The sequence below is a fragment of the Dipodomys merriami genome, unplaced genomic scaffold, assembly GCF_024711535.1.
Source record: "Dipodomys merriami isolate MVZ:Mamm:240054 unplaced genomic scaffold, mDipMer1.0.p SCAF_35, whole genome shotgun sequence".
NCBI lineage: Eukaryota > Metazoa > Chordata > Mammalia > Rodentia > Heteromyidae > Dipodomys > Dipodomys merriami.
In genome coordinates, this window is record NW_027205048.1 from 5,070,389 (window position 1) to 5,090,677 (window position 20,289).

Consider the following 20,289-nt stretch of genomic DNA (forward strand, 5'->3'; position numbering starts at 1 on the left):
TACGAGATACCTTATGATGTTCAGTGCCTCTGTTACCTTTCTCATTTGCTCTAAGAAATCTTCCTTCAGGGCTGGGAAGGTGGCTCAGTGGTAGAACGCTTGCCTTGCATACCTGAGGCCCTGGGTTCGATTCCTCAGCACCACATAAGCAAAAAGAAAAAAGCCGGAAGTGGCGCTGTGGCTCAAGTGGTAGAGCGCTAGCCTTGAGCTGAAGAGCTGAGGGACAGCGCCCAGGCCCAGAGTTCAGGCCCCACGACCAGACCCAAAAAAAAAAAAAAGAAATCTTCCTTCATAGAGAATGGTTCAAACTCATTTAGCTTTTACCTCAAACATTCAGGCAAGTGTCTATACCTGTCATATGACCACGGGAATGGAGCTAACAGCAATCAGAAACACAAATGCAAACATGGCCCCGATGAAATTATATGGTAGCATGCCCTTAGGACGTCCCTTTCCACCCCACCTCCACCTCATGTTCTAGAGTACACTGATATCAGTGAGGAACTAACAGCGTGAACACTGAATGAACCAACCCTGGCAGAGAACTGACTACAGTGTGACAGAATAAGACTGAATTCTGGGTTTTTTATTATGCAAATTGAATTAGACTTACAATTTGAAATCACATGTTTCTGCATACTATATTTCATGTATTTGAGAAGTCTTAAGATCTACAGTTTGATTCTTTTTATAATTTGCTTTAGTGAATTCAGAAATTAAGCTAGTTATTGAATCTCTGGTGACATGAAGTATAAGTTTGCTGAGCCATAGACTAGAGATAAATAATTCAGTGCTTTCTAAGGTTGGTCTCTAAGCTGATGTTTGGGATCTCTTCCTTCTGCAAATTTGGAGATTTTTGTAGTCACGAAGGATAGAAGACATGGTTTATTGATTCTAGTCAAAAAATTTTAAATAGCCAAATTCATAAATTTTTGGATATCAGAGTTTAACATGATGTTGCATTAGTTTTGTTTTATTTTATCATTATGTTTTATGACCTTGTGTCTCTCATGGGTGCTATGGAATAAATAAAATGCCTTAAAATAAATAAATCCATGACTATAGTTTGCAGCATTAATATATCATGGTGAAAGTCAATTTCCAGGGGCTCCACAAACAGGGCTGCTTAGACTCACCCTTACTGAAGACTTCCAGTGTTTCCATCTTACATTTATTCTTCAACCACACCAGTGCTGGAGGTCCACTCAAGGTGGAGGTGATTAAGTCATTGTAGATGATGAGCCTTGGTGAGAAAGGGTCTCTTGGGTCATCCTTGTCTATAAAGCCAGCAAGAGTATGTGTTCTGGCCCAAGGTTAGCCAGCAGCACTATGCCATTTGTCCTTTCCATCTCATGACCTTTCTACTGAAGGAGTAAGAGAAAGCACCCACAAGTCAATCTCTCTTGTAAATTCTCATTAGTGCCAAACAGACCTTCAGAGAAGGAGGAAAAGTAAACACTCCCTTAGGTATCCTGGTTGACAGAAGAAGAAAATCTTGGTTACTTGGGAGGCTGAGATCTGAGGATCGTGGTTTGAAGCTAGCCCAGGCAGGAACGCCGTAAGACTCTTATCTCCAATTAACCACCAGAAAACTGGAAATGGTGCTGTGGCTCAAAGTGGTAGAGTGCTAGCCTTTAGTAAAAGTACTCAGGGACAGTGCCCAGGCCCTAAATTCAAGCCCTATGACCAACAGTCTGGAAAGAAGGAAGGAAGGAAGGAAGGAAGGGAGGGAGGGAGGGAGGGAGGGAGGAAGGGAGGGAGGGAAGGAGGGAAGGAGGGAGCAGAACTGTAAAGGTTGTAGAATTCAGCCATCCACCTCAGGGGCAAAGTGAAATACTGATCTGGTAATGCTTAGCGTCTCACTGATGATGGATCACTTGGGAAAGCACCTTTGCTGAACTCTGATTTACTGTCCTGCTTCCTGAAGAAAGGCAAAAATCCCACCAAGCCATTTATGAAATTTGGTATCAAGTTTATTGAGGAATAAATCCAAAGGTAGTTTGTGTCCCAACAGAGTATTCACCAATATTTCTATAAAGGCAACTCAAATAGCCAGCAGGAAAAACTGGCTAACTGGTGGCCTTTGTTTTCACATGATCAGTCATGGGAAAAGGTCCCAAATGCAGCGTGTCATTCATCTTCAGAGGCAACCAGACAGAAGCTATGTGGATATGAGAAGAAAATTACATGTGAAGAAAGAAGTACTTTAAACCCGTCTGCTCAGTGAATCCACTAAAAGATGTACTGAATGGAACCACATGGAGCTATTTGTGTGTGTGTATGTGTGTGTGTGTGTGTAGAGAAAATAATCCTCACAGGAATGGATGGGTACATTTTTGTTTAAAATTTTAATCAATAAACTCTTCAAAAGCCTGCAGAATTGGAGAACATCTTTGCCACATCTGACAAGGGATTGATAGCCAGAATGTACTGGAGCTCAAAAAACTAAATGCCCAAAGACTCAAAAACCCAATTAACTTTTGGGCAAATGAACTGAACTGACAGTTTTCAAAGAAGCATAAATGTCTGATAAGCACATGAAGAAATGGTCAACATTTCTGATCATAAAGGAAATGCAAGTTACAACAACTCTGAGGTAGGCAGAATGACTATAAAAAACACAAACAATAAAGGCTGGTGAGGGCATGGGGGGGGGGGAAATGGAGCCCTGTTATATTGTTGGTGAGAATGTAGATTAGTGCAACTGCTATGGAAATCAGCATGGAGTTTGCTCAAAAACTTGAAAATAGGACTAACATATGATCCAGCAAGACCACTCTTAGGAATATAAACCAAAGATTATGTGAAGCACAATAAACACCCATGTTTATTGCAGCACTATTTACAATAATCAAATTGTAGAAACTGCCCACATACCCTACAACTAGTGAATGGATAAACAAAACATGGTATATATTCACACCATCAAGTAGTATCCAGCCATAAAGAAGAATGAAACTCCATCACTTTCCCAGAAATCCATAGAAGAGGACAACATCGTGTTAAGTCAAGTGAACTAGGTTCGGGAGGGCAAAGGTCAAACGTCTACTCTCACTGGGGAAACTAGACCTAAAAGATATAGATATCAACAGACATATAGATAGAACACCAGGCCATTGTGGGACTGTTTGGGGAGATGAAGGGGAATGAAGAGAGAGACAGAAAATAATGAAGGGTAAATTATACTGAAATACATTGCATCCATGTATAAAGATGGCAAAAGGAAGCCACTGCACATTGTTGAATAATAAAAGACTGGGGAGACACAAATAAGACAGCATTAGAGGGGTTAATCTGGATGGAGCACAATATATACATGTCAATCTGATCAAAGTATAATATAATCCATACCATAGTAAAACCCCTTTGTACAATTAATATATGCTAAAACAAAGTCAATGACAGGAATGTAAAGCTGGTTCTGGGAGGCAGGGAAGGGAGGGGGGACCAGTGGGAAGGAAGACAGTGAAGGAGGGTCACTGTGCTCAAACTGTTTTATATACTTGTATGCAAACAGCAGTGCCACCCATTGAAGCTGTATTAAGAGAGGGGGAAGGGAGGCGAGTGGAGTAAATTTGATCAGGGTACATTTAATGTATGTATGGAAAAACCAAAATAAAACTCCCCCCTGTACAACTAGAAGATGCTAATGAAAATGTTAAAAATTAGCTCTTGATACATGGATGGGAAATCCCCCCACAAATTCAAGCCCTGATGCAAGCAAGCGTGGGTGGAAAAGAAATTAAGCAATAAACTGAGAACAGGACATGATCCTCGTGAAGTCACTGTGCTCACGGGAAGTCAGAGCAGGTCTCTGGACAAGGCTGTCAAAGGTTCTTGTCTAGCCCTGGTGTTGCTGGACTTGTAGGCTTGCTCACACCTTACAGCCTTGTCCCTGAACACATCCTGAGGTGCTTTCTGATTTCAGCTTCTAGGGAAATAAGCAGCCAAGTTTGCAGGGCAGTCACTTTGTGAGGGAAAGGTGGGGTGGTCCGTGGCCCAGGCTTTACCTTCCCTTCCTCTCTCTCACAATGAAATGTGTTCACTGCAATGGGAGTTATTGGGCTGGAGATGTCTGGTGGCTATGGTAGGCTTACTGGCACTCTTGGGACTTACTCCACCCATCCAAATGGACATCACTCATTGCACCCATAAACTGTCATCTTGAATTGAAACCCCTTTGTACAACTACTTAAAAATTTAAAGTGTGGAGGTGGGGGGGAGGGTCCTGTAATTCATTGAAATGGAGGCTGGGGACAAAGGTGGGACAGGATGAGGCAGTCAGCTAAATAGCTCCCCCTAGTGGGAGATTGACTCAATCCTCCAGAACTGCATCTCTTTGGTGTAGGGGTTATGGGTTGTGTCTCAACCAAGGTTGGATAGGTCTGCTGGCACCCCACAAACTGTCATGTGATTTTTCAACCATCTCAGAAGATAGTACCCACCTCACAGGATCTGTGGGACAAAAGCTTCTTCCTCAGTAAACGCAGGGAGTGGGTTGGTGAAGCCTTCTTTGCCTTTCAACCAGAAAGTTGTCTGCTCTCCTTTGCCCTGTGGGAGGCAGAGGAGGTGCTGCTAAATCACAGGGGGGAGGGGTGGGGCATGGGGAGGCTGGCCAGGCCTGCCTTGTTTGTTACATCAGCAGATGATCTGTGTGAGGAGGAAAAAGCCTTCCTGTAGAAGAAATACTGATGATTGCCTCGGGCCTTCTTAATAAGCCATGTCCTGGTAGAGTTGTTTATTTGAACACATCACACACACACACACACACACACACACACACATTTAAAAACTAGTAAAATCAATTAAACTCATCACCACCATCACTCATCATCATCATCATCATCATCATCATCATCACCAATTTTATGCCAGTTCCAAAGCTTGAATTCAAGGCCTCAAGCTCTCACTTGACTTTCTTGCCCATGGCAGGCACTATACTACCTGAGTCATGCCTCCAGCCTAGCTTTTTGATGATATACTCAGAAATGGAATCTCACAGCCTTTTTTTCTGCCTGGATTGGCTTTTTGAACCATGATGCGCTAGACCTCAGCATCTTGAAAAGCTAAGATTATAGGTATAAGCCACTGGCACTCAGCTTCAAAGTCTCAATATAAGTTGAGTACCAACTAAAGCATCTCTCTCATATTTTTTGCATGTAAAGCATCACTCCCATATTTTTTACATGTAAGCCTCACAGTGTTTAGCACCATCCCCATATTTTTTATTTGTTTGTTTGGTTTTTTTGGGGGGGAGGTCCGGTCGTGGGGCCTGAACTCTGGGCCTGGGCACTGTCCCTCAGCTCTTCAGCTCAAGGCTAGCGCTCTACCAATTGAGCCACAGCGCCCCTTCTGGCTTTTTTCTTTTTGCTTATGTGGTGCTGAGGAATCGAACCCAGGGCCTCATACATGCAAGGCAAGCACTCTACCACTGAGCCACCTTCCCAGCCCCCCATATTTTTTAGAGGTGACAAAACCAAATCTCCAAACCAGTCAGCTAGGAAGGAATGGGACAGGATTCCCATCTAGGCATCCATGGCGGCCTTTCACAAAGGTCTTCTGCATTCCTGAGCTCAGTTGATGAACTTCAGCACACCCAGGCCACATTCAGCACACCAGGAAGGAAGGAAGGAAGCTGGCTTTTTTTCACTGCTTTCTCTGGGCTGCCACGGTCCCCCCAACCTCCATCTCCTCCCCCTCCCCGCGCGCGCAAACAGCCAGTGTCATTGAGACCAGCCCCCTATGCGCATGTCTGAGAGGAGCAAAGGAGAGCAGCTGGCCCCTTCCCTCACCCTGGGGAAGGACAATCAGAAGGGAAGGATAAGACTGTGTCCTAGTGTCAGATTGTGCTTCCATGACAGACAGATGCCAGGACAGAGAAGGCAGGACAATGGATGAGGTAGTTGTTGAAGGTATAGATGTGTTCCCATGGGCTTCAGGAATCTTCAGTCCTGGTGCTTGCTGTTGCTTTGTGGGTGATGCTGTGTGGGGAGCTCGGGTGGGGGCTGAGGGCTATTGTGGCGGAGAGAAAGGAGGCCCGTGTAAGGAGCCAGTCGAGGTGCTAGCTGATGTGTTTTCTGCTGGCCATCCCATGTTTGAGAGCCCTCCCAGCCCTCCCTAAAGGCAGCTGGTGCAGTGTTGGAGACTCCCAAGACAGGCGTATGAGGCTCCCATGCACCACAATGTGGAGATTTATTCTTCCCACTGAATCCCTCCGTCTGTGCATTAGGACCCTAATCGGGAGAGTAAGACAGAGCTGGCTGGGTCTTACCTTGACTTGGATGGAACCTCTCCTTTGCAAATCGTATCCTCCCGTGGTCAGCAGGGCGCCTGCAGTGCTCTGAGAGACATGGATCCGGAGGGCTGCCAGAAACCAATCATTGTCTACTTATCACCTCATCGGGGAGAGAGGCAGTCAGTGTGGGGAGGCTGCTTTGGATGGGGAAGCTCCCCATGCCAGTTCTTTGATCCCTCGGGACCTCTCATGAAACAAAGCACAAAGGATGTCTGAAATCTGGGTCCCTTTAAGCTAGGATTACAAACTATGGGGGCCCTCCTCGGGAGACCTACTCAAACTTAGCATATTCAGCTTCACAATAGAAGGCAGTGCTGGCAATCCCTGAGAACGGGGAATCCCTGGGCTCCTCAAACTTCCAGGGATTCTCTGGGACATATTGCTGAAAATACTGGCTATACACTGGGTACCAGTGGCTCATGCCGGTAATCCTCGCCACTACTCGGGGGAGGCTGAGATCTGAGGATCAAAATTAGAAGCCAGCCCTGCAGGAAAGTCTATGAGACTCTTATCTCCAATTAACCACCAAAAAGCTGGAAATAGAGATGTGACTCAAGTTGTAGAGTGCCAGTGTTGGACACAACAGTTTTAGGACAGTGTCCAGTAGTTCAAGCTCCAGAATCAGCACCCACACATTAAAAAGAAATGTTGGCTGTAGCTAAAAATGCAACTGTGATCAAGTGTAGAAGCTACATAAGCAATCACCTTCTGAACTTGTTCTGGAAATCTTTCCTTACAAACTAACAGAGGGTTTGAATCTATACTTGTTGTGGTTGGTTAACTTAGACAATGAAGTCATCAGAGGGAGACAATTTGTATGTATGTGTTTGTGTGTGATCTATAAATTCCAAACAGTGTTAATATACAAACTCTCCAAAACTCAAATTATTAATTCTTTTTTCTGTTTCTCCATTGATAAATAACATTCATGTATCTAGTGATAGTCAACACAATGAATTTATTATAAAGCAAGAAGAATGTGATCTATTCCTGGAGTTCTTAGTCATATAGCTTGTTCTTAGTCATACAGCAATATACTGTACATCAGGGTAAAGAAAATTACCACCATATCTGGCCTACTCTTCATGCATTTGTATTGTTTGCAAATAAAGTTATATTGAAATGTGGCTATGTTCATTCATTCACTTGTTTCTACAGTTGCCTATAAGATTAAACAGTAAAGTTAAATAGTTACTCTGTGGGCAATAAGAGCTAAACTAGTTACTGTTTAACCCCGTGCAGAAAATCTTCTCAACTCTTCCTCTTTTGTTTAACTGATTTCTTGTGTGTGTGTGTTTGTTTAAAGGAGAAAGTTGGAAGGAGGAAGCCATGCTTGTTTACATAATTCCCATGAGAACGCAGTGTAAAGCCCTGTCTGTACAGCTTATGATTGGTGTAGTCTCATGCAGATGCTGATCTTATCTTCCAGAGAAGCGACTAGAAACCAGATATACAAATGCAAATGTGTCCTCTACAAACATCCTCTGCTTAAAGATGAGAGCCAGAAGGGGCAGCTGGTGCTGCGTTCACCTTCAGCGAGTACTGTAAAGTGATACCCACGCAAACTGCTGCTTTCCATCCTGGATGCCATGTTCACAGTGTCTCCGAACAGACAGTATCTGGGCATGGTGATTCCTACTACGCCAGCCACCACAGGGCCTATGGAAGGAAGAATTCATGACCCTGACTTGGTATTTCCACCTCTAGGCTCATGGCTGCATAGCAAGCCAACAAAGCCAGTCAATAAGTATTCAACAAGTGCCCTCTTGTGGCAGAACTTGATACTACATTTGGTGTTTCCATCGAGCAATGGAGAGAACCCCACTTCCTTCCTGAGGAAAACAGAATCAATGCATGAATGACCATTTATCATGTTATACGTGAACTACAGATGTCAAGAAAGCCTAATTAAAGCACCAACGTGGGACTATTTAATGCTGGTGGGAAATCAGGTTTCACGTCTGTGGAGACGTGAAGGTCAGGGAGGAGGGAGCACCCAGTGCATCATTTTCAGGGCCCAGTACAAAGTGAAGAATATCAGGCTCTCTGCTCAGAAAGTTTTAAGAATTTCAAAACAGTGACAGAAAAAGTATTAAACCAAGTAGGTTTTGTACTACACAGGCCTCATGCCTACGCTTTGATCAAAAGAGAACTCACCAAGGAGACTTTGACACGGACACATGAAAGAAAAGCAACCCAAGAGACCTGTCCTGCTTTTTGTCCTCTTTACTTTTGTCTCAAAACATGTCTGACTCACTATGTGTCCTTATTTCTACCATGCCACTCAGCTAACCAGAAATACATGCACAAAGACATCACCTGAGGTTGCTACCTTTCAATGGCTGCAGGCCTAGGATGGGGGACGGGTCGGGGGGCAAACCCTCCCTTCCAGCCGCCATTCAGAGGCCTTTGTTCCAAGGCCACCTGCCCTCTGTTCTGAATACCTGTGTGGAGCCCGATCCGGAGCTTGAGCTTCTCCTCAGGCATGTGTCCGATCTGGAAGTGGATGGTGGCACTGAGGACGTGCAAGGCCATGGTGGCAATCTCCTGCACATGCCAGCTGCCATTGCGAATGGGCAGCCCACTGGCCACCATGTATGCGTCTCCAATGGTTTCCACCTGAAAGCACAGTGACAGAGCCAACTTACTCTTCCCTGAGGGAGATGGCGGGTAGAGGGAGATGGAAGTAGGGTCGTTACCAACCCTGGCTTTGAGCATCACACTCGCTGATCTCTAACCCACACGAGTTCATGTCTGGTCTCTTCCTCACCCCTTGGAAAAGCCTTCTGCTCCCGAGCTCTCCTCACCACAGCCACTGGGTAGGCCTTCAAAATCTGAGCCTATTTCCCCAGCCCAAGGCTAGTGCCTGCTAGCCAGGCAGCAAGGAGAATCCATTTCACTCTCAACAAGGGCTCCATGCAGTCACACATCACACATACCATATTGCTATAGAGAGAGAGAGACAGCCCCTTATCCCACAATCCCTTACATAAGATCAGCTTTCAGATCCTCCACCACAACAGAGAAGCCAATGATAAGCAGAAGCTTAGTGCTCAACCTTTTTCAGATAGAACTGTATTTGATAGAATACAAGAGATGACATGGGAAGCTGTGATTTCAAGCACTAGCCAGGAACATCTCTCTGATGGTGACCCCGAACTTACATAATAATAATTATTAATAATGTCAATGATTGGACAATTCTAATCTGCTTCTGGGCCACTTCTCCATACCATGAGACATTACAAACCAGCTGTAATATCCACACACACAAAGCATCACTGGAAAAGCAACTCCCAATGGGAAACCTCAGGTGGTGCTGGCCCAGGCAGGGTGGGTTCAGTTATTGTTGGGCCTGGGTGATGCATCCCACCCTTTCACGCTTGAATCGTGCCATTGTTTGTCATGGATGCTAGGGGCTAACCGGGATATGTCCCCTTTGCTCTCCAACTCTCCCAGGCAGAGACCTGTGATCACGGTTGGAGCAGGTGCAGTGGAGACTGCCCACCAGGTAAGTGTGAACATAATCCTATGGTGCTGTCCCACAAGCCCTGGTCTGACTCCACTGGAAAAGTCGGAGGATGAACACAACACAGCCCTCTGCTCACCACGCAAATAAAGTCAGGCTGTTGCTGCTCTGCTGTCCTCCTAGACTCTTCTTCACTCTGGGTAACCGTATTCATTGTTCTCCTTAGTAGTGTGCCAGTCAGGTGACTGTTCCCTTTAACAAGTCTCTCATTACCCTGAATTTTGCTAAGGATCATCACAACAGAAGCAAGACCTGCACTGGATGCAAAGGCATCTTTGAAAGCTTCTCCATACATGGAGGAAGCCTGTTTGGGAGGAAAAAGGAGGAGTTATTCAGCAGAAGGTTAATTAAGGCCTCTTTAGAGATTCATTTACTGAGAGGTTCAAATAATGGAAGGGAGCAGATGTGGCTCTAGACAAGCACATGCATCCATGAGTATTCAAACCCTCTTCCAAGAAGACAAGCAGGAATAGCATAAGGAATCTTTGCCATGAATGCAGATGAACAGCCAGGATGGAATGGGGTCTTTCTCCCTGCTTATGGTGGGGAGGGGGGCGGTGAGGGAGGGCACCTCAATCAGGCCCCAGCAATGGCTGACAAAGAACACACATTCCTCACAGTCCAAAACCGAAAGCCTCACCTTATACACATCATAGGTTTGTATGATGTGATCAAACAAACTGTACAGGTCATTAAGGAGCTTCACGACTTGCAAGGGAGAGCTGAGAGAACACAGTTTTATGAATCCGACAATGTCTGAGAAGAAAATCGTCACGGACTCAAAATGTTCTGGTTCCACAGACTCTCCAGCTATGAGTTGTTCTGCAATGAAGCTGAAACCAGAGGAAGAGGTTGTTTCTAAACAGGATCTTGTATCTCTCATCCTCTTCAGAGTTCCTACAAAGCTGCCTTCCTAGGTTCTTTGTCTTGGCAGGGCTAGGTGTTCGGTTAGCAAAACCTATCATCTGGAGGAATTCCTTTCACCTCCAGTCATTACCTGTATTTTCTCTAAAGAAGGGCTCACCTTGGTCGATATGAGTCACGGGGAATAGTCAGACAAAAAGGGGGTTCTCATTGAAAATGTCTCGTTTTCCACCCCTAGCTATAGAGCTGGTGAAGATTTGAACTGCAGATGTGAAAGTGAATGCAGTCATTCACCAATCCACAAATCAATATTGTTGTGTCCACCAACCAATCTCACATTATCAGCACAGTCAAATCCCTACCCCTCTTCGTTGGCCCCTAGGCAAATACATGTGTATGAATTCTAACAGCAAATGCTTCTACTAAGGATTATGTATAATATTTAGTATAATGCTTCTTCTAAAAATGCATAGGTGAAAACAGAGCCAAAAAACAAAGCAATATTTGAATCTGAGGGTTGGGGTACATATTGTGCCGTGCAGAGGTAACAATTGTAATGTTAGTAATTTATCAGACTCGTGAGAGTCGAGTGCCATCTAGTGGTGGCTTTACCATTGTTGTTTCTACTACCTCCTACATGACAAACTACTACACTTGGGATTCCTATAGATAGATTCAGGGAGGGTTGCCTCTATTTCCCTTAGTAAATTGTACTAAATTAAAAAAAATATTTGCCCAGTTTATAAGAGTTTAGCATCACTTTAGGTAAATAACACTGGAAATAATTCCTGCACTTGAAACTAGTCCACAATCACGCTGTTCTCCCTTTGTTCCCATCTCCCCACCAAGTTTCTCCCAGAATACCTGGGCAACATTGTGCACAGAAGCTTCTCCACCTTTCTCTTTTCTGCCCTCAGCTGGCTGGTCTTCTCTTCTACCACTTCCTCCAGGTGGTTAGCATACACTTCCAGCTTGCCCAGCATACCATCTAGTATGCTCACATGGCTTTAAAAGAACTCAGATGTTATTGTCTTCTACCAAGAACCGTGGGGCCACCATGAAGCCCAACTCCAGCTCAAGGTCCCACGAGAACATTCCCCTCCCCTAAAGAAGAGCTGACAATAGACCGCTGAATCCACTCACCCTTTGGGACTGGCTTCTCGTAGCATCTTCTTGATGGAAGGGAGAGGGGGTCTTTTCTGTGGGGACTCATCCCAGCACGCCCTCACCAGAACTATGATCTTTTCGCTGCCTTTCTCCTCAGACAGGGACGGTCGCAGTGGGACAGATGTCCTGGGGTCTTTGATTCGCCTGATGATTTCTGAAATTCACTTGGGGTTTAGGTAACCAAATGTCTGTGTTTCTCCATTTGCTACCCTTCCCTTCAAACAGTCATTGTGCTCTTGAAATTTGTAAACTGAATTTTTAAATAAATGGAACAGCTTAGAACTCCAGGGAAGTCTGGATAGCTTAACAGATACTTTTCAGCTAGAAAAATGAAGCGTTTGATTTGAAAACTAGAAACATTTTTTGGTTTATCAGTTTCTAAATCAGGATTTTTTAATTGAGTTTTTCTTGAAATGACTCATTCTTGAAAACCTGATTTCAAGAATGGACAAGTACTTGGTGGTGAAAATCCCCTGAATCAGGCAATCTTTCCTTCCAAGTACTACATTACATAAAGCAATTTTAACAGATAATGAACAGCACTACCATGTTCGATCTCTGCCCAAGCTTGTAAACCATCTTTCCTTCCTCACTGGCTTCTACCAACATCTGTTAACCCAGAGTTTGTAAAAGAAAATAATGCTTTGAAAATAATGCAGACATACTTTGGTATAAGGTACTGTGATAAAACATAATAAAAACACACCAATTTGTGTCAAAGACACACAGATGCCAATTGAAACTGAATGGCCTGTGATATGGATGAATCTTGAATATAAGCTATATACATTAAGAAAGAGAAGGCAAGCCAGGTGCAGGTGGGTCACGCCTCTAATCCTAGCTACTCAGGAAGCTGAGATCTGAGGATTAAGGTTCAAAGTCAGCCTGGGCAGGAAAGTCCATGAGACTCTAGCCTCCTCCTTTGTTTCCCCTTCCCATCCCTTCCCATCCTCCCACCGCCCCCACTCTCCACCCAATCCTCCCCCCCTTATCTCCAATAAACCACTATAAAATCAGAAATGGCACTATAGCTCAAGTGGTAGAGCACTTGAACTGAAGAGCACAGGGACAGCTCCCAAGCCCAGAGTTCAAGCCCCATGACTGACCAAAAGAAAAAAAAAAGGTAGTCTGTAAAATCTATAATACACTGTATTATTCTGTGTCTGCAGCCTGGAAAAGACAGAAAACAGATCAAAGGTAGATGAAGGCCTAGCGAGGAGAGAGGGCTGACTAGGTAAAATATGAGGGTTTCGGGAAGGGAGCACCTCTGTACAACACTATAATCACAAACCCACCAATCATTTCACAACACAACAACCTTAAAGGAGTGCCAGCTTTAAGATACTACAATCCGGAGATAGAATACAGATCATGAAAAATGGATGTAGACACATTACATATCTTTATTGAAGAGGAGAAAAGGTGCTGACGGACTGAATTTCTGCAGTAAGACCACAGACCTAAAGACCAAGGAGATATTCATAATCACTGTATTCTAAAGGTTGACAAGCCTAAAATCCTATGCACTAGGATTAAACAAACTAAAAAGATGGCAAAAGGTCAGAGCTAGAGTTCTTACTGTTGGCAAATACAATTAGGATGAAGCAGAGTGTTGATTACTTGAGTTGGAGATGTCAGCATGAAGTCTTGTCTATCTAACTATAGAGCAGATATGCATGTACATGTATGTTCAGAGATACAAATGAACCTTCCTTGCTCTGTCCTCTGAGAGCCTAGAAGCAAAGAGACTCTGGTCGCAGTATGCACCCCTGCCACCAGGTCTTATTTCTTTTTCTTTTTTCTTTTTGTCGTCATGGGGCTTGAACTCTGGGCTTAGGTGCTGTCCCTGCACTCTTCAGCTCAAGGAGAGCACTCTACCTTTTAAGCCAATGTGCCACTTCCTGTTTTCTAGAGGTTTTTATTGGAGATAAGAGTCTCACGGACTTTCCTGCCTGGGCTGGCTTTGAAGCGCAATCCTCAGAACTCAGCCTCCCAAGTAGCTAGGATTCCAGGCGTGAGCCACCGGTGTCCAGCTTGAGCTACCGGCACCCAGCTAGGTCTTATTTCCTAGTAATAGTCTCCCAGAAAAGAAGCCATGACTTTTTTTTGGGGGGGAGAGGAGGGCAGGGGGAAGATGCCTCTAGTACTGGGACAGAGGCTATAACAAGATGAGCCAGGAGCATCTTGTAATTAATGCTAGAAAGCAAGGGAGTGCTCAAAAGCAAACCAAAATAAAAACACACCAGTTTGGTGTCAAAGACACAGATGCCAAGTGAAATTGAAGGGCCAGAGACAGAACAGTGAGAACAACAAAATAAAGAAGTATTCGATATTATAACCCAAAGTAGAAACAAATGCTCGCGAGTCCACGCTAATCACAATAAATGATCAAAGGAGTAGACAGGGCCGAGAGACACAGAGAATTCCAAATCATTTCTCTCCTCAAGGAGACAAAGCTTCTCTCCCCCTCTTGTAAACATGGCGTCCCATAGTGGTTTCCTTCCAAGGAAGGCGGATGCAAGGGGGAGATCAGGAGCAGCTTCCCAGGAGAAAAACCAACAAGCACCCCTCAGCCATGTGATCAAGGTCAACACCAGCCAGGACTGGATAGGATTTGATGGAAGTTGTGGTTTAAGTCAGTAGTCTTCCTTCTAAACCCACATGATCTTAATGGCAGTCTAATCAGAAGTGACTATCTGAGTGACATCATCAGATAGATTCCAGATGGAAGACGTTCTATAAAATACCTGCGGATACATGTCAAAAGCATCAAGGTCTTGGAAGTCTAAGAAATTCTTCCAGGAAAACCTAACAGACACGATGACTAATGTGAGCTTGGATGCAATGTTGAGATAGAAAGAGGATCTTAGGAAAATCCAAGGAAATCGGAATAAATTATAGCCTACAGTTTTGTTATTAAGAGAAAAAAATACAGCTTAAACCTACATTTTACTGCTTAAATATTCTGAAAGAATGTACATAAATAGAGCAGGACTCCAAGTAAACTGTACAACAACTCAAACAGATGCTTTTTTTTAAATTTAGCCTCAAGACGTGTTTTGAGAATCAACAGATGATAAAGAACTTTGCAGCCCGGGATAGCACTGGCCTGTACTCCGGTGGACGTGGCTTGGTACTGAGTAACCTGTAGCAGGTTATTTCCATCCCATCATCTCTAATGGTCTACTAGTCACTTTGGCGCAGTTGTTTCTTTTCTTTGGCAGTAAGGAGTAGGCTTGCCTGGTGTCTGGGCTCACCCAGACACTTGCAGCTCAGCTGGTTTGGAGTAGTCTCAGATAGCGCTGACACTGCTGGTCCAAGGACAAAAAAGACCAAGTCCAGTCCTCAAACTATGCCTCTCCTGGGAACCTGATGGAAATGCCCATTCTCAGGCCTCGTCCCCACAGCTACTGAGTGGAAATCCTCGGTGGGAACTGGACAATTCTCCTTTAGCAACCTCTGTGGGATTCTAACATGGACTAGAGTTGGAGAACCACTGGGCTGCTAGGTGTAGAGGACTAATAATTTACTCAGTTCCCAGGATGGGGTTCATTTGTAGAGACATGCGAGAACTTAGTAGAAGCCTGGGTTTGCCCACAAGTTAAGCACACACGGTGACACTGCAGTGACACAGGCCCGTGTGACCCTGCTGGTGGCTAACTTTATGAGGAAGAATGTATTTACTTTAATGACTTTCCTCACTCCACTGGGCAAGACCAAATGGGAGTTGGGCTTAGGGATCCTTCTAGAATATCTGTGTATCAGCTTGGTTCCAAACTCAGATGTGCCTGGATTTTAAGTTTCCCTTTTTGACGATTAGCTTTATCTCTGTCTCATTTAGCCACAAATCTGAAACTTGAATCTGGTTTAAAAGCAATCGCATATCCATCTGATTTTATCAGTTGTCAGGGACTACACAATCTAATGGGGAAATTTGACAGAGTCCCGCAGAAATGGGCTAGAAATGATGGGCAATGCACAAAAGATGAGAGAGAAAAATCAGGAAAGGCAGGCTGGACTTCCTTAGCAATTCATGCGTGCACTTCACATACACGCACATGTGCATGCATGCATGCATGCGGACACCTGTTCTCTATCTGAGCACACCATCATAGACCTCCACAATAGGCTTGTAAAATCCTAGTCTCCAGGCAACTCCCTAGCCCAGCGATGTCAAATCAGTGGCGAGGATCCGAGTATTAAGAGACAACACAGCAAGTATAAATCTGAGTATATCCTTCACAAGTGGATAGTTGGGCAGCACTGATCATACATTTTAAACAAACAAAATATTTAGTCCTTCAATTTCCCAATTATCAATCTAGCCTCTGTGCAAATAAAAAAAACGAGCTGGTCACTGCAGCCACTTGCAATAGTATGTGTGAGAGAGGATCATAATCAAAATGAGTATCAAATGAATAATGCAGGGCCTAGCCTTAACACAGAAAAGTTTGTAGTTCTTAAGAATAAGACAATATAGGAGAATAGGAGGTGAGGGATGTCCATGTAACGGGAACAGCATGTGCAAAGGGTCTGGGCATGAGAATGTGCCTGCTATTATGGAGGCAATGAAGGTTTGACTGAATGAGTGAGCTACTGAAGACAGAATGAGGGAGGTGTGGCAGGTTGAATGGTGATTCCCAGATAGGTATGTCCATGCCCTAGTTCTCAGAACCTGTCAGTGATACCTGATTTGGGAAAACAGTGTTTCTAAAAATAATAGTTGGGGCTGGGTGGTACATGCCTGCTATCCTAGCTTCGGAGCCAGCCTGAGCAGGAAAATCCAAGAGACATTCATCTCTAATTAACCCCTTCCCCCAAAAGCTGGAAGTGCAGCTGTGGCTCAAATGATAGAGCACTAACCTAGAGCTCAGGGACAGTGCTCAGGCCCTGAGTTTGAGCCACAGGACTGACCAACACACACAAAAATTAATTGCTGAGCATCTTGTATTGAAGAGGTCATGTTGGATCACCCATGAGGCCCATCAGATTTACAATATGCGTCCTTAACACAGTAGCTAAGCCTAAAGAGGTGGAGGCAATGTGAAGATGGAGACAGAGACTAGAACAGCCACCAGAAGCTGGAAAAGGCAGAGAAAGGAATCTTCTCTGGAGCAACTGAAGGGAGCTGAGCCTGGCGAATACCTTGCTTTTAAACTCTGACCTCGAACACCAAGGAAAACATTTCTGCAGTTCCATGCTTCTAAGTTCATGGTAATCGGTACCACAGCTCTACTAAGAGAATGCTTGAAGGCCATAGAGGCCAGCATTTGGAGGGCTTTGGTGACTTTGTAGCTCACGGGGAAGACTTAGAATCAACAAGCATATAGGAAGCCAGGGAGAAGCTTTAGAAGTGATGTCAACAGCATCCCTCTAGCTCAGCTAGAACTGTCTGCAACATGTGTGGCTCACTAGCTGGTCTGGCTGGTTATACAGGTGTCCCATCCTCCCTGCGTACCCTCCCGAAGGTGAGCGCTCAGCGGAAGAGGATAACCACCCCTGATAGAGGAAGATCCCTCTCCCATCAAGGGTACACAAGGCTGTGCTCCCCAGCTGGAACCTCCAAACAAGCTCTTCAGGCTCCCTTTAGCAGCTCGAATCAGCTTCAGCCACCATGTGATTCATTTTCTAAACTAAGGAGGAATGTGAATTTTTAAATGAAACAAACAAGAATGAAAGAAATCATAAATGAAGAAGACTATAAGGACACACATTTCAAAGCTAGTTCACAGCACGGAGCGCTCGAGGGCAGAGAATCTCCCATCTTTACCATCTGGTGCTTCCTCAAGATTCTCAAAGGGCCCGCAGCCCTGGTGGTGAATCAAGTCCCTCATGAGAACGGCGAAGCTGTAGATGTCTCCCTTTGGGGTGCCTGACCAGGGTGCCATCGAAAGTCGTAACAGCTCTGGGGCCATCCAGTAGAGCTCTGAAAGACAATAGGGCATGTTCATGTGGAGCTAGAGCTGCCGGGCAAAGCTGGAAGCTGAGGTTCAAGAAAACGGAAAGACCATGTCCCATATTGACAGCTGGAGGGAACAGCCCACCCGTGGCACCCGCACAAGGAAACATCAGAAGCAAAGAAGGGGCAGGAAACCTTTCACCACTCAGCCCCCAGCCAGAGAGGCCAGGATGTCAGAGGTTACCTGAGTAGTTGATGGTTTCCTCGTTGAAAGTTCTGCATGTGCAGCCATACTTGAGCTCTCCCAGCCCAAATCCTGACAGCCTCACCTGCATGTGGCCATCCACTAGGCAGTTAGAAGGTTTCAGGTTGCCATGGGAGCCTAGGGGGCTTCGATGAAGGAAGAGCAAGCCCTATAGATGAAGAGCACGCAAAGCAGAGTAGATATCAATGGGCACAACTCCACCACCTATCCATACCTGCATTTCTTGCCTGCTAGAAATTTCTAGAAGGCCTATAGAGCTTCTATTTCATAGTTCCACATCAGCACACTTGAATGCTTAGCCTACAGGAAGGGAACAAAACAAAGAAGAATACCACAGCCTTTGGAGACCAATTGGCGCAAATCCGAACCTGCCTCTTGCCAGATGAGCAGGGGAGGTCACGCAGCTAAGCCTCATTTCCCCCCTATTGCAAATGGAGCCAATATTAATATTATTAATATTTGAGCTTAGATGAATTGATTTCAGAGTTCTGTTATTAGGTTACTGCCCCTAAATAAAACATAATGCAAGCTGCATGTATATTTGTTGGTTTCTCAGTACTTACGCTGAGGGGAGGGTTGGGTTGGAGGAATGGGGAAGAATGATGAAAAGGGTAACACGGATCAAGATGCATTGTACTTATAAATTGACTTATTGAGGGGCAACCCCTTTGGACAACTACTGAAAAATAATAAAAACATAATTTAAAAAAATGCTATTCCCCACACATGAAAAAAAGGCTTAGTAGATGGAACTAATTTTAATAATATATTTAAGTCAATGGATCTAATTGTTAATTATTTCTACATATAATCAACATTAAAATATTAATGAGATATTCTCTGGTCTTCAGAAAAAAAGTCTTCAAAATCCAAGGTGAATTTTATTACTGATAGCATGTTCCATTTGCACTAATGGCATTTTCAATAGTCATGAATACAGATTTGGACAGTGTAGACTCAGCCCATAGAATTGTTGGGAGACTACAATAAGAAAATGTACTTGGGCCATGCATGTAATTCCAGTACTTGGGGGGCTGAGAAAAGAGGATGGAGAGTTCAAGGTTAGCAAGGACTAAATATAGTAAGACCCTATCTCAAGAAAAAAAATGAAAAAGGAATTTACTCTTGATAGCACTTGTTATAGAGTTCTCTTTGATAGACTAGTACTACAGTTAGCGCTAACATTCACATTTGTTAGACACCCATTGTGGGTAGGCAATTTGTTAAGTTTTATGCCCCCTGAGCCTCTCACAACAATGGTATGAGTTAGCTACTGATCTCATCTTTAGTTCATCTACAGAGAAAGTGAGTCGTGGCTCCATGATGGACAGTACGATCAGTATGTGGCAGAAGCAGGGTTCAATCCCCAAGGTAACTTCTGGACCAAACTATTTATTGTCCTTGGAATCCATCCAGACTTCTCTTACGTAGAAATGAAGGCTCATTTCTAACTCAAAAGACTATTACACTCTTCAAAACCCCTTCTCAGCTTATCCCAGTGGGGTTGAGCTTAGAGATAAGGAATGAGCCATATTCTTCCGTGCATTCCATTCCCAGAATCTAGTCTAACTCAAATTAGGTATTTAATTACCTAGTTTGTTAGCCGAAAGAACCTTTAGCATCTTAGAATATCTGATACCTGGTATAAAGAAGGTACTGAAACAGGTATCATATAGACATGAGGAGAATATTGGTTTTGATGGTTGCTGTGACAGACCAATATCCTTATCTTTCTGAGAAAGGATATGGTTAGAATAAACCCTTAGCATAGCTAATTAAACTTAATGCAATAATAACAGTGGTCCATGGTTGCCCTTGGAAACCTAATCACAGAAGGTCTCTGTTTGCCTACCTTGCTTAGCAACAAGATGCCAGCTTGCCGCTAAAACCTAAGAAATTAAAATCTTACCAGGCCAGCAAGACTCAGCACCTTAGAAACGAAATGAAGACCAAGAAAATCTGAGGAAGGAAAGCCCCTTGATGCTAACCAGGCCAGTCCTATTCATTTTTGGAACTACATGAAGGTCCAGAAAGGAGAAAAGATCTGGCAAAGTCCCTCAGTGAGTCAGTCTTCCAGGAAGGAAGAATGGGTTTTATCCTTGTACCCTTCACAAGACTCTAGCAGGATCTTCTCCACAGGAGTCTGTTGGTTGATAGGCCCAGATCCTGACAGGTGGTTGGAGGCTTCAATGTCAACTGATAACTAGGCTAAGGCCTGTGGATCACTAGTCACTCAGAATAGCATCCTCCCCTGAACCTGCTCCTAGGTT

General features: G+C 44.3%; 1 protein-coding gene across 1 annotated transcript in view; it reads right to left on the bottom strand.

Annotated features, from left to right (window-relative positions):
• Positions 1-1,951: 1,951 nt before the first annotated feature.
• The window catches only part of LOC138803852 (guanylate cyclase 2G-like), a 39,703-nt gene continuing 21,365 nt past the window's right edge, over positions 1,952-20,289 (bottom strand). The window contains exons 13-22 of the mRNA XM_069987922.1: positions 17,999-18,167; positions 17,626-17,781; positions 11,832-12,009; positions 11,553-11,693; positions 10,465-10,657; positions 8,740-8,914; positions 7,856-7,954; positions 6,272-6,363; positions 4,446-4,551; positions 1,952-2,161 (exon numbers count right to left, since the gene is read on the bottom strand). Of these exons, the coding sequence (XP_069844023.1) occupies positions 4,447-4,551; positions 6,272-6,363; positions 7,856-7,954; positions 8,740-8,914; positions 10,465-10,657; positions 11,553-11,693; positions 11,832-12,009; positions 17,626-17,781; positions 17,999-18,167 (1,308 nt within the window). The 3' untranslated portion in view covers positions 1,952-2,161; position 4,446. The remainder of the gene's footprint in view (positions 2,162-4,445; positions 4,552-6,271; positions 6,364-7,855; positions 7,955-8,739; positions 8,915-10,464; positions 10,658-11,552; positions 11,694-11,831; positions 12,010-17,625; positions 17,782-17,998; positions 18,168-20,289) is intronic.